Here is a 15,194-nt window from a genome sequence, read left to right on the forward strand (position 1 = left end):
GATGGCTTCAGGTTTGTGTACTCTAGCATGAGGGCGAGTGGCTTACATGCGAGGCTCTGGTGGTCAGGAGTTGAAACTTAAACTTGTTCAATTACCTTCATTACCCAGTAATTATGGATTTCTCTGTTTCTTTGGCTTAAAATGCGATATCTTTTATGATATGTTATATAACAATATTTCAAATGGTGGCAGATCAGCAAGGAGATGGCATCTGTCTGCAAGATACACTCCATAGAAAATACACTGTACAGTATACAGTATTCTATACTACTGTATAACAGTTCCTAAGATATATACATTCCTTTAGATTTAAAGTGAATGTGTCAAAAATTGTAACCAGTAATATTTTATTTCCAAAATAATACAGATATGTCTATGTGAAGCTATAAAGCATGAAGTACTTTGTGTGTTTATATTGTAAGAAAAGAAAAAACCCTTTTTTGCATGGTCACCTGTTAAAAGGCATGTCAAATAAAAAAAAATAAGGCGAGTCTGTACATCCAAATTTCAAGCAACACTACTGTGACGTGCATCCTCCCAGAGGTAGTTGTATCCCAGCTGGAGCCGGGTGGTAGTGACATCCAAGAGTTTGCCGATTTTGTTGGATGTACCATAGAAATGTGGCTAGTTATTCCATTTGCCAACAACCCAAGGCTAAAGAAATACTTTCCTACTTATTTTTCTGACACAAATCATTATCATTATTATTATTCTTAAAGAAAGTGCTAAACCCATGCAGGTTATTCAGCTCCCTTTCACAAAGATCCCCTATGGATGCAGAGCCTTAATTTCCCAAAGTCTCTACGAAATTATTACAGCACATCACTCTACGGCAATATTTTACATAATGACAAGCCACATGCCATAATTAAAAAATGGATTATACGTAGTACACTAAAAATGTGTACCATGTTGATTAAGAAATTTCTTTTAGATGGCTTCTCTCATCCTTTCACTTATCTGGTGTCATCTGGATGGTCCCAAGGATGTGTCATTTTTCATCAAAGAAATGAAATTGCTTACATGAACTTGAGCAATATTTTTTTAAGAGATCATGATAATTCTATATCAGGCATTTATTTTACCTAAACAATTATGTTCTTAAAAAAGCCTAATTTTTTATTTAATGTATTTTTACATGACAGTACTTCTGTGATAAAATTCCACAAACCACGTTAGGAACAGCTAATGTCTGTATAATCTCTAACACCAGCAACGAATTCTTAACCCTTAAACTGTCCAAGCAGATCTATGTTCACATGTGTAGTGCTCCAAAAGTAGATCTACATTTTTTTTTACATATTTTCAAATATAACAAAAAAAAAAAAAAGTTGATCAAAGTTTTTTTACACGTTTTCAAATGCAAAAAACGTAGATCTACGTTTGGACAGTTTAAGGGTTAAATAACTTTTTCTCTGATGTGCATGCATATTTGTGCTCTTTCATGCAGCTGCAACAGACATAGTTCAAGACTACATCCTCAAAATGAGTAGCTCTTCTCCAAGATACAATTCATAAATGAGCCTTAGAAGAAAGACTAAGGAGATATTATACATTCTAGTCAACATTCGATGTTCATCTCACCCTGACAACATCTGAAAAGAATCTAACATTATGCTTCAAAGGTAAGCTTCTCCACTGGCAATCCTCCTTCCTCCACATGTCTCAGCCTCAAATGCTAAGAAGATTCAATACTGACTAGTTCAGAAATCCTTCATAATGGAGTGGTGGAAAGAGTGAGTCACACTTCCATGGTTTGGAAACTTAGGGAACATTATTTTTGCCAACTGTAAATACAGTAGCTCACACATGTATATGACAGGTGCACTGGCACCTGTACCTCTCTTTCATTGCCAAGAAATAAAGTCTAGGCAATGAAAGACTGAATATTAAATTGAAGAGAGTATGAAGTAAATATATTAAGAACTTAAGTTCTTGGTTAAAATCTGATGCATACAGCTGTTGCCATAAAAACAGTTAACAAACTGCATTTATGAGTTTGTATACATAGCCAATTCACAAAAGAAATAGGGTTTATACTAAGACTTTTTGAAATTCAGACCTACCCATGAAGAAAGCATTTAACATCAATGTGGCAACTCAGCAACCATCAACGAGCACCGCAGTCCAAGATATTACCATACTGACATACTCAGTCTAAACTAACTTTGGAAGTCAAAGAGTGTAAAATATCTATAAAATAAAACTGCTCAGCCTCTGAAAAAGACTAATTTGTTAATGATATGGAAGCAGAAAACAAGGGTAGAAGAACTTAATAATAATATCTTTATTTCTACAAGTACATGTACAAGGAACACAGGCCTAGCTGACATCAATGACATACTAATATACAGTGGACCCCCGCATAACGATCACCTCCGAATGCGACCAATTATGTAAGTGTATTTATGTAAGTGCATTTGTACGTGTATGTTTGGGGGTCTGAAATGGACTAATCTACTTAACAATATTCCTTATGGGAATAAATTCGGTCAGTACTGGCACCTGAACATACTTCTGGAGTGAAAAAATATCATTAACCGGGGGTCCACTGTATATAGAAAGCCCTTGTTATGCAAAGCATTTCCCAAAAATTAGGTCAGTTTTGTTCCCAGGATGTGACCCACACCAGCTGACTAGCACCCAGGTACCCATTTTTAATGATGGGTAAACAAGGACAACAGGTGTAAGGAAAAGCCCAATGTTTCCACCTTTGCTGGGAATCGAACCTGGACATGCAGTGTGTGCTTTGCCACCAGAAAACTGGCAATATCAATGAAATGTCTCTTTTAACTGGCACTGGCAGAGTGCCAAATGCATAGCAGAATTTACAGTCAATCAGGTGCATCAAGAATGGAAAAGTCATTCTGACTTTTTTGTATAATCCTAGGTAAATTACACATATGTTAAATTATGTATGATAATTATACTTATGTGTACCTATACCTAAATAAACTTACTTATTTACTTACACACTAATAAAATTAGAAATGTTGAGAGGTTATACATTCTTCTTTCTTTTTCTTTCAACAAACCGGCCGTATCCCACCGAGGCAGGGTGGCCCAAAAAGAAAAACAAAAGTTTCTCCTTTTTAAATTTAGTAATTTATACAGGAGAAGGGGTTACTAGCCCCTTGCTCCCGGCATTTTAGTTGCCTCGTACAACACGCATGGCTTACGGAGGAAGAATTCTGTTCCACTTCCCCATGGAGGTAAGAGGAAATAAACAAGAACAAGAACTAGAAAGAAAATAGCAGAAAACCCAGAGGGGTGTGTGTGTGTATATGTATATATGCTTGTACATGTATGTGTAGTGTGACCTAAGTGTAAGTAGAAGTAGCAAGACGTATCTGAAATCTTGCATGTTTATGAGACAGAAAAAAGGACACCAGCAATCCTACCATCATGTAAAACAATTACAAACTTTCGTTTTACACTCACTTGGCAGGACGGTAGTACCTCCCTGGGCAGTTGCTGGCTACCAACCTACTACCTAGAAGGTTATACATTCATACCCTTTTAATAGGGGTACCCTGAAACTAGTGAAGGACTCTTGATCAAAAATTGGAGATAACCTCCCCTTCCTTGGATTAAATCTGGTTACCCCAACTTTTCCAAGAGCTTTATAACCCCTCTACAGGTTTAGCCTTTCCTCATGAATATAAAATAATATATCTTCTTTCTTTCAACGCACAGGCCATACTCCACTGAGGCAAGGTGAACCAAAAGGAAAAACAAAAGTTTCTCCTTTTAAATTTAGTAATATATACAGGAGAAGGGGTTACTAGCCCCTTGTTCCTGGCATTTTAGTCACCTCTTATGACACGCATGGCTTATGGAGGAAAAATTCTGTTCCACTTCCCCATGGAGAAAATAATATATCTCTAAACCAAAAATTATTGCATATGGGAAGATTGCTGTTAAATTCATAAGGCAAATTAACCAGTGGTAATTAACATACTAAGTGCATAAAAGAAAATATAAAATAATGCACACAATAGTGCTATTATAAAAATCAGTGCATTAAGTACCAGTACTGCATTAATGAAGTGATGAATATTCATTACATTTCGTGGGCAAAATCATTAGAAAATAAAGAAACTGGCATATTAATGAACAGTATTTTGTGTGTTTTGCAATTTTTGTTATACATAAGTATATTTTATTTACACATGTCAATTAGCATACTAATAATTTTAGAAATATCAATCCTGGGTAAAGAAGGTAATAACATAGAGAAGTTCAACCCCCTCATCTTGAGTCTCCATAAGCGAGGAACCGCCCAGACATATAATGGAACCCTCGTGGAGAACTCCTAACTTGGTTTGGATGTAAGCATTTCTGTTCACAGCCTTGCAGTGGGTGTATAAGTGGATCCTTCAGAAATTTAAATCTGGGTCTATTCAATAAGTATGACCAGGTTCTCTGTGTACACGAGTGTCAGATTTAAAATGTAGCAGAAATTCAAGAACATGAATTACTTACACTTATGTTTTGAATTAAAAAAAAAGCCTAAATAGGACAGTGTATAGATTTTTCTATAAGGGCAAAAAGAAAATGTGTTATAGCAGCAACACAATGAATAATTAACAGAGAACCTAGAAATATACAGTGCAATGCATCCAGCAACCATGTGCCTTAATTATAGTGATCTTACACATCCTTAGCATATAATCCTATATTGCCTTAATACTTTAATGACAACTTATGAAGAAGTTAAACCAGAATGAAGTTTATTAGTTTGGTTAAAAGTATTCCCATCAAAATTGCCTTAATCAGAGATTAAGTTTATGAAAAGTTCTAAGCATTTAACTCCGACATATAAGACTTAATATTTCTTGTTCCAAAAAAAAATAATGGAAATATTAAGCCTTATTAGTTTAATTTAGGATCAAAGAAGCTGGACACATTTTTGGAAAAATGACTTTGGAACATCTAATATTTCCTGGAAATGTTAAGACCAGTAAAAATAGCAGCATACAGTTTATGCAACCAAAGCAAATTTGTGTATAGGATACATGGTGTAAAAAGATAAGAATAGCTTCTCAAAGTGGTTACAAATAGCTAAAGATCCTCACATTTGACTATACAGTATATGTATAAGAACTGCATGAGCATAAGAATAAGATTAATAAATTCTTCTGAATTTGAATTATATACGCCTGATTAAATTAATATTTTTTAATTTTACTTATACTATCTCAAATTTTAATAAGCACCAGTTAAATTTTGATTTATTATTTATGCATTTGTTTGAAAACATCCTCAAAATTTCCTAAAGTAAAGAAAATTAAAATGCTAAGATTCTTGATATAAAGATAGGCTATTAGCAATCTGCACTCTACTATGATAAAGTCATTATCTTATCCTGTCACACCATGTAAGTACAAAATATGCATAACGCCATACTCTTGATTTTAAGTATAACAAACATGAGCAAAAAGTAAAAGTCTGGTGAGAGATTATTGAAAGAAAATGAAGATAATCTCAAAATACTACCGCATCTATCGGGGAGGCTGGGGCTCTTTCCTGCAATAAAACAACGAGACAAGGTGTGTCACTCACTACAACAGGCACAGGGTATGCACTTATACCAGCTACCAAGCACTTCTTGATACCAGTTACCAGGGACTGTAGAATACTGAGTACCAAAACAATATTAAGTCAACCTCAAATATCCAAAATTCCATTCACTAAACTGAAATCTATTTTATGAGAATGGAAGAGATTTAATATTGTGAATGCATTAGAGAGAAAGCAGGTGAATTATTAATGCTCACAAAAAATATATTTGCAATTTAAGAAATAATGGCAAGCATATATTACTAAAAAATTCTTTTAGTTATCAAAGGCAGAGAAAAACTGAGTTACAGAGTTAAAACAGAAATCATCTTGGAAAAAAATCTCTTATAAACAATGATTTAATTCAATAGCTGATAATGTGTATTCATTATCCAAGCTGAGTATGGATGTGAGGGTAGACTTAACAATGTCATACAGTATCAAAGTAAAGAACAGATATATGGCTACCACTGGTATTAGGTTAAACTGGATCAAACCAAGGACACACAGCTACATCTACTGAACTTGTCATTGACAATTATTCCTAGACTGCCCATCTTCCAAAATATTTTATAAAAATACAGTTGTTGTTTCAATAGTAGTCACAGTCAGGCACTGGTTTCTCCTCCCTGGTGCAAAATATTAATGCACACTGGGATTTTTAATGCTTTGTAATTATCTGCTTACAGCAGAAAATGTCCTGATGTGCCATTTTGTTAAAAATCTATGGGAGTCTAAAACAATGGCCAACATACAACAACATTTGGAGTGAGATCAAGGGACTATACAAAAAAAAGTCAGATTTTACTTAGAAATTCTTTGTGAACAGCTATTACTTTTCAAAGAGCAGTCCCTAATCTCTCTCTCTATGAGAGTAGGGTGAGCATTTTCATAGAATCTGTTTTGCTGGCATAATCATCTCAAATCACTTATTTATTTCACTATGAACCAAATTTTCAAAAAATTTTTGAGACTGATGTCCACATGGACATACATAAGCATAGTATATTAATCTCTCTTTATTTTCAGCAATAAACAAGCATTTCATTGAAAGGTAAAAAACTGAAAGCGATATATAAATATTACAGCTCACCATTTTTCAGTAATATGCTACCAACAAAACATGACTTCCATAACGCTTCACTGGGCGGTAAAATATTACCAAATATGAAAATGTAATGAGAGCTATTGTATCTTCTAATACTAGCAAGTATTTCTAGGTCACCATTGGTGATAAAGACAAAACTGGGACACACACACACACACACGCACACACACACACACACACACACACATATAATGATGTCATGTCACAATCCAACAGACATGACCACCTTTCCAGTCGTCACCAAGATGGTCACCATTATGCTTGAGACACTGTGATGTGATTATCACTGTTATGGGGAAATGAAATATCATAATTATATGATGGTCACCATCAAACAAAGTACCATCATTCCAATGTATTGCATTATACTGAAATGGTGACAGGCATCACAGGAAGGTGATTTGGATGCTGAAGTATCAATTAAAAAATACACAGTGAACACAGGATTGGGGAATGGGAAGTGTAACATGGTCCAAAGCTTAGTCATGTTACAAAAAATACAAATAGTATATCTAAGTAAAATGGGAACTGAATATAAATTCAGTTATTTTCTATAAGAAAGCTTATATCTACAAAAAATGGTTATATGGAACCGTCCTAGATTCTAATAATGGAGGTAATTACTACACACTCGGGCAACCTAGAGCAGCATTTTCAATGTGTACTTGACCTAATTGCTCACACTGAGTGACAATCAAAAACATTAACCCTCACACAGGTCAAAATTCTCTATGAATCTTTTAGAGCAATATCAACATGTCATGAAATTAAAGAAAATAAACATGTGACTATTATTACTATTGTCATCTTGTAACATATTCTTAAGTCACTAATTATAACCGTTCGATAAGTAACTTACTGCAATTTAATTATTAAGGGGAAGACTACTCATTAATTCTTAAATTAGTACAGTATTATGTATCTAATAAGCAAACAATATAAAAAATTGATTGAATTTTCTGTTTATGCTCAAATGATTCCCAAAGAAGCAGGACCTGTATTACCTATTAAGACAGGCATAAGGTAAAAAATTTCAAGTCCCATTTTAAGGTGAATAAATACTTGAAACTGTTTCCTGAAAGATAAATGCTCATTTCTTCTCATAGAAATACAGTGCTCATTATATTCAGAAACGTTTATGTAAGTATAATATTCCCTTAAAAAGTTTCTTGGAGATATTGTCAGAGTACATCTTCTACGTGTTGAACCAAATAAGCTACTGGTGTTTTGAATGTAGTACTACCACATAAACTGACAAATATACTATATCCAGAGCCTTAATAACTACAATAATAACTACAATACACTAAGTATACGTATCAGCAAACAACAAAGTGGTTTGTACCAATTATGGATCTGCTAACTATGGGCTGTAGCTAATGGCATGTTTATGTGGCAAATACAGGAAGGAAGATGACCAAAATGACTTTTGTAGATCATATTTCTTAATTTACATTTTTGTTAATTTTTGCTAATACTAACATTTTTAAATTACAATCCTGCATTAAGCCTGTTGCCACTAAAACATGCTGAAAGTGAACAAGGCACTTGGTTTCTCTTTTAGCAATACTCTGTTGATTGTTAGCTTTTAACATCTGAGGAGCAAGAGTGTGCTTAAATACATAACAGGCGGCTGCATTCAACATTATCCTAAGTGGGCTCTGTTACTGAGATACATTTGTAAGTGCTTACAGTAACAGGTGAAACATTAAGGTTCATAGTGACTTGCCTTTACTTGATCAAGTAGCAAGTATTTAAAAACTGCATATGTATAAAAGAGAGTACAGAGAAAGCAATTTTATTTTTTATGAAGTGAAAAATAAGCTCAAATATATATTAAATTGTATGATTCTTACATGAGAAGAGAGGGAGAATAATATATTTTTATAATGCTCATGAATTAGTCAAATATACATGTGATAAAAGCAAAAACAAATTACTAACGTACACTGCATACTACCCCATTCAGTGAATTTATTTCTGTGAAAGAAAAATCATGAATATATACAGTACTTAAGAATGTATGCCAACTAAGTAATTTAAGGATTTTACAAGTGGCAAGTGTTTACAGGATAAATATATAGAAGCGCAACATCTAGATCACATGGCAAATGTTTGTCTGTGTTAACAACAGCCGCCTTACTGATTCTGATTCCTGCTCCTCAGTATCCTCAACATCCTCAGTTTCCTTAGTATCGACGATTTTATTTTCCAATTTTTCTACATTGCTAAGGAGGTGCGTTTCCTCCCCACACAAAATATCCTCAGTTGACTCATACTTTTCCTCCTCCTCATCATCATCATTCTCTATATGTTCATAAGCATCTTCAATCTCATCCTGTAAAATTTTGGAGAGATTTCTTATATAGAATAATTACTACCCACTACCTCTTTAAGTGAAGCACCATTTGTAGGCTTGTGTAAATGATAGTTAAATAAAATAATATAGGAAATGTGCGTCATATCAAGGTTGACAATTTTGGTAAATAGTGTTCTCTTTCAAAAATCCATTAGAGAATACATTTACAAAAATATGACTTATATAGAACTATAATCCTAGTTACAACGCACATAAATAAGTCATAAAATAATGATAACAGCTGCAATGACTACCCCCGAAGGCAGAGGAGTCACCAAACAATAAACACTGACCAGGCCTCCCGTTGGTTGGATCTGACCAAAGCGAGTAGTTCTCCAGTTCTCAACAATTAGTAGACCACCATAAATTTTGCCCACTGTTAGCCTTTCCAATGTTAATTCTGTAAAATAAGTAAAAATATGTAAGTATACAAACATAAAAGAAACTGATAATTATATATCTAATGTAATTAACATAATTTCATATAAAATGCACTGCATTACAGTGAAGGAAGGAGAGAGTAATTCCTTACGCCCTCTTTTGCTTATAATTAAAACATTGCATTTGTCAATACTACCACCTTTAAATACATTACATTATTGGACACTCATGCACAGACCACAACTAGGTATAGCACATCATACAGACAATTTAGACATGTGGAGGATGGTGGAATGTTAGGCAGGGTGGTAATTTGTTGTGGAGTGTGGTAATGAACAGTGGCGTGTTGAGGAGGGTAGTACTGAGAATATAATAGCACTGCCTTCTAGTTTGTAATCAATGTGCATCAGAAACTTACAGCAAAAATGCCTTGTAAACTGAAAATAATAAAGCTGAAAATCTAAATCTAAATAAAACTGAGGGTAGAATCAATCTTTTTCTTTCTAACACACTGACCATTTCCCACTGAGGCAGGGTGACCCAAAAAAGAAACATTTTCATCATCACTTAGATATGATAATATAAAATAAGATAAAGTTTATTTCTTTGTAAAGGTTACAGTGTGTAATTACAATTTTGATTTGCTAAGTACAAAGATAGCCACCATCATGCCGGGGCATTTTTTGCCAGCGGTGTGCTAATTCTACAGTTCAGTTCAATCTTAGCTACATAATTTAAAATCTAACTTACCGGAATCAGGAGGCACTATATAGTCTATGTTCTTTTTGGCTTGGATTGGCCAGAGCTTCTTTATAGTGGCTCGAAGCTCCAGATCTGCTTGGTCCATCTCTTCTGCTGGTCTCATCTTTATACAAAGGTTTTCTCTAATTAAGGCAAATAGCGTTGTTGTAAAATGCACCTGTGAGAGGAAAGAATAAGTGTTAAATAGGCTGATGATGTGGTGAAAGAAGAATCAACAGACCATAGTTACTCATCATCTTTACTGTACAGATACTCTCCTAACAACAACTGATGCCACACAAGCCATAAAATAGTCGCCCCTATTCTATACCATTATATTTACTGCTATCACCTCAAAATACCCAACATTCCTTCACTTTTAAATTATCTCATTAACAAACTTTTTATAGATATTTCATATAAATCAAGCATTCATAAGTTATATAAATTTTGAAAGACATTAAAATTTGTTTAGTGAAGAAGACAGTGAGAGGCTTGAAGCTGGGGTGCACCGTTCATGGCTTAGCGAGGAGGATAAGGAAATTTAAGTAATTTACTACCCAACTTTCTCATGTTTAATTAATTTTTTTTTTAGATTTATGATCTGTACTATTAAGATTTTCTCACTTTTTTTTTAACACAATGACCATCTTCCACTTAAGCAGGGTGGCCTGAAAAAAGAATAAATAATTTCACCATCACCATCTTACCAGAAGTGTGCCAACATTACAACTCGGATGCCTCTCTAAACTGCAATATCTCCACCCCTTCTTCAGAGTACAAGCAATGTACTTCCCACCTCCAGGACTCAAGTCTGGCTATCTGGTTTCCTTGAATCCCTTCATGCTAACACTCCAACAGCATGTCAAGTCATAAAACCACTTGCCTTTATTCACTCCTAACATGCTCACACATTCCCACTGGATGTCCGATCCCCTTGCTTACAAAACCTTATTTACCCCCACCCCTAGCCATTCGTAGGATTACCCCTACTCTGCCTTCCCTCCACTTTGGATTTATACACCCTCCAAGTCATCCTATATTGCTCCATCCTCTCTAAATGTCCAAACTACCTCAGTAAATCCCCTCCTCCTCAGCCCTCTGGATGATACTTGTAGTAACCCTGTGCCTCCTTCTAATCACCAACCTAAAAATTCTCAGCAAAATATTCACACCACAAAAAATCATACTTTTGTAAGGTTGCAGAATAAGAGGATTTATTGCATATCTTAATCTACAGGTAAGGTTGTCATTGTGGCATGCAAAATTATTTAACTTGCCCATTATCATACCTTGTATTAGAGCAGTAAATGATATCCATTAAAAAAATAAATGCATCTGATTTCAGAGAAAAAAAAAAACAATCAATATCTCACCTTTCCTTCATTATCTAGTGGCATATTCATTCGTATAAGTTTCTTGTATGCCAACCGGTATGGACATTTGTTGCCAAACCCCAACGGAGGGTCCATGTTTCTCAGCATATCGTACATTTCTGCATAGTGTATCCTCCCCCTGTAAAATAATATGTTGTATTACAGGTTAAATATACAGGTAGCATTATATTTTTCTGGATAAACATGATGTGCAATGGAGAGAGAGAGAGAGAGTTGACATATGGACAACAAGATGGTTAAAATCGATGTAAATGCAAAGCAGAACTTTTAGTGGGATTTTTTTTCTGTTTAACAGGTTTTTCCAGATGCTTGCAAAACCAACAAGCATATTTATGAAAATGAAAACAAAAATTATCATTTTTCAGAAACATACAGAGAGGTTACAAAGGGTGGATTTGCAGTGCGTTTGGTTAAGAGTTCAGACACGACTATGATACAAATACAATTTGATATGGTCAAAATTGTATGTTCAAGAGAATGCCACTAATTGTGTAAAGAATTCTGGGCAACTATCACTGAACTATCCTCAGCACCTATAATCATAACCAAACCTGTAATTCCTTAACAATTAAACTTGATAAAAGCCATATAGCCTGAACTAAGAGGATATTCAATTCTCTAGCATTCATTGTAACTCCTAAATTTATACTTACACTCATCCAAGTGACTGTATGCATAAAATTACTCAAATTGTCATTGCCTTATTAATCTTAAGTTAGCCTTAAGTTTGCCCAAAATGCTCTGCATATTAAGGGGCTTTCTGCATGTACACTCAAATGTCATTCGCCTTTGTATGAACATTGTATCATGCTGAAATAAAGTATTATTATTATTATTAATTATTATTATTATTATTATAACTAAATAATGAGTGAACTGATTCTGCTGAACAGAATGTTGTGTGCTAATTAAGGCAACTTCCAGGCACCAGAATTATGTTCTGTCCTTTTCTTAAATCATTAATTGGGCATCTTGTATCTTTTTTAGGACGTATGGTGTATGTGGTCTTATCTCCAAGTACACACAGGCAATCCTTACATTGTGTGTTCTGTATGTATACTGGGTGGAACTTCCTGTGTCCTGTTTATAATAATAATAATAATAATAATAATAATAATAATAATAATAATAGGTAGTAGGTTGGTAGACAGCAACCACCCAGGGAGGTACTACTGTCCTGCCAAGTGAGTGTAAAATGAAAGCCTGTAATTGTTTTACATGATGGTAGGAGTGCTGGTGTCCTTTTTTCTGTCTCATAAACATGCAAGATTTCAGGTATGTCTTGCTACTTCTATGTACACTTAGGTCACACTACACATACATGTACAAGCATATATATACACACCCCTCTGGGTTTTCTGCTATTTTCTTTCTAGTTCTTGTTCTTGTTTATTTCCTCTTATCTCCATGGGGAAGTGGAACAGAATTCTTCCTCCGTAAGCCATGCGTATTGTAAGAGGCGACTAAAATGCCGGGAGCAAGGGGCTAGTAACCCCTTCTCCTGTACAAATTACTAAATTTAAAAAGAAAAACTTTGGTTTTTCTTTTTGGCCTAGTTGATCAGGCCCTGATCCATCAGGAGGCCTGGTCATGGACTGGGCCACAGGGGTGTTGATCCCAGGAATAACCTCCAGGTAACCTCCAGGTGGGATATGGCCGGTTTGTTGAAAATAATAATCATAATAATAATAATAATAATAATACTCTTGATTTCTACAGGTACATGATTCATACAGTCTAGCCTTTTACACAGGCAAAACACTGTCTTACTAAAAGCTCTGTTTTACATCTGTGTGTATTTTATCCATAAAGCGCAATGAAATTAATATGTACAATGTTAACAACTGAGATAAGCAAAAATTTAGCTGTAAGTAAATTAATTACTGTACTTTATATAAATATAAATTAATATAAAATTAAAGAAATAAATAGAAGCATACATAACCATTTTTTCCTATATTATTTATTTTATATCTTTGCAAACAGTACACTGAGATTTTGTATTTACAATACGTAGTGGGTTGCAATGCCTAGACATTATGAGCCAACATAACATTATTCACTTACAGACTACTTAGCACTAAGGATTATATCATAGTTGTACAGTAGGATAGTACAGTGGACCCCCGACATTCAATGGCATCGACATTCAATAAATCTGACATTCGATGCATTTTAACGTAAAAATTTTGCCTCGACATTCGATGGAAAACCCGACATTCGATACGATTCGTACGAGACGTATCCATGTGTGGCCTGAACTGCCCCGTGTGTGCCAATGTTTACAAGCCAGCTAGTGTGCGCGCATCTAAGGATACATTCGGTACATTCCATATTATCCACATTATCACTGTTTTTGGTGCTTGTTTCTGCAAAATAAGTCACCATGGGCCCCAAGAAAGCTTCTAGTGCCAACCCTTCAAGAAAAAAGGTGCTAATGACTATTGAAATGAAGAAAGAGATAATTGCAAAGTATGAAAGTGAAGTGCGTGTGTCGGAGTGCATGATGATTTGGTAAAGAAATTGCCTGCAACTAGTGGTGATGTGAGTGAATTTAAGGCCAGCAAAGGTTCGTTTGAAAGATTTAAGAATCGTAGTGGCATACACAGTGTGGTATGGCATGGTGAGGCTGCCAGTTCAAGTCCTAATGGAAGGGTATATCCCTTCTAAACACTAACCATCCACACTCTCCCCTCCTCCCATCCCATCAATCACACCAGATCTTCATTAAAGGTATGTGTCAATTATTCTATTGTTATTAATCTATTGTTATTGTTGTCATTGTAATTATTCTATTGCATTAAACTTAATATTTCATGTGGTAAAATTTTTTTTTTCATAGTGTACTTTTGGGTGTCTTGCACGGATTAATTTGATTTCCATTATTTCTTATGGGGAAAATTAATTCGACTTTCAATATTTTCAACATTCGATGGCTCTCAGGAACAGATTAATATCGAATGTCGGGGGTCCACTGTAATTATTTCATAGTTGAACAGTAGATTATTAACCCTTAAACTGTCCAAACATAGATCTATGTTTGCACGCGTAGCGCTCCGAACGTAGATCTACGTTTTTTACATTGTTTCTTATGGAGAAAATTAAGGTCAGAGTGCTACGCGCACAAATGTAGATCTATGTTTGGACAGTTTAAGGGTTAATTATAAGTGAATCAAAATTTTTATAAGACAAAAGATAAATTCATCTATTCAAAAATGCTTTTTGTGAAAACAATGATTTAATTATATTCCTGTCAACAATGGATAAAAGGTTCAAAGTGATTGTTGAAGTTATGATGTGGGAGAACATAAGTGAGTATGTGTGTACTGAGTATTAGCGTTTAGTCTAGGGTGATTAAGTGGCTTTTGAGAAGAGTCCTAAATTGATTTTCAGACCGTGTTACTTTAATATCTTCTGGTAATGAATTCCATATTTTGGGGCCCTTTATGTGCATAGAGTTTTTACACAATGTGATATGGACACGAGGTATATCAAAAAGAGATCTGTGTCTTGTGTTGTGGTCATGTGTCCTGTTTAGGTTGGTGAGAAGAAGTTTGAGTGGAAGGTTTATATTTGCATGTATTGTTCTGTGTATGTAGTAGGCACATGAATAAGTATGGATGTTCTTAATGGTGAGCAGATTCAG

At 34.6% G+C, this 15,194-nt stretch overlaps 1 protein-coding gene across 1 annotated transcript in view; it reads right to left on the minus strand.

Annotated features, from left to right (window-relative positions):
- The window catches only part of cac (calcium voltage-gated channel subunit cacophony), a gene marked incomplete in the record, with an annotated part of 730,773 nt that overhangs the window by 49,992 nt on the left and 665,587 nt on the right, over window positions 1-15,194 (minus strand). The window contains 4 exon segments of the mRNA XM_070103036.1: window positions 8,814-9,008; window positions 9,323-9,429; window positions 10,161-10,329; window positions 11,528-11,666. Coding sequence (XP_069959137.1) covers window positions 8,814-9,008; window positions 9,323-9,429; window positions 10,161-10,329; window positions 11,528-11,666 — 610 coding nt within the window.

This window comes from Cherax quadricarinatus, chromosome 84 (assembly GCF_038502225.1).
Source record: "Cherax quadricarinatus isolate ZL_2023a chromosome 84, ASM3850222v1, whole genome shotgun sequence".
NCBI classification, from domain to species: domain Eukaryota; kingdom Metazoa; phylum Arthropoda; class Malacostraca; order Decapoda; family Parastacidae; genus Cherax; species Cherax quadricarinatus.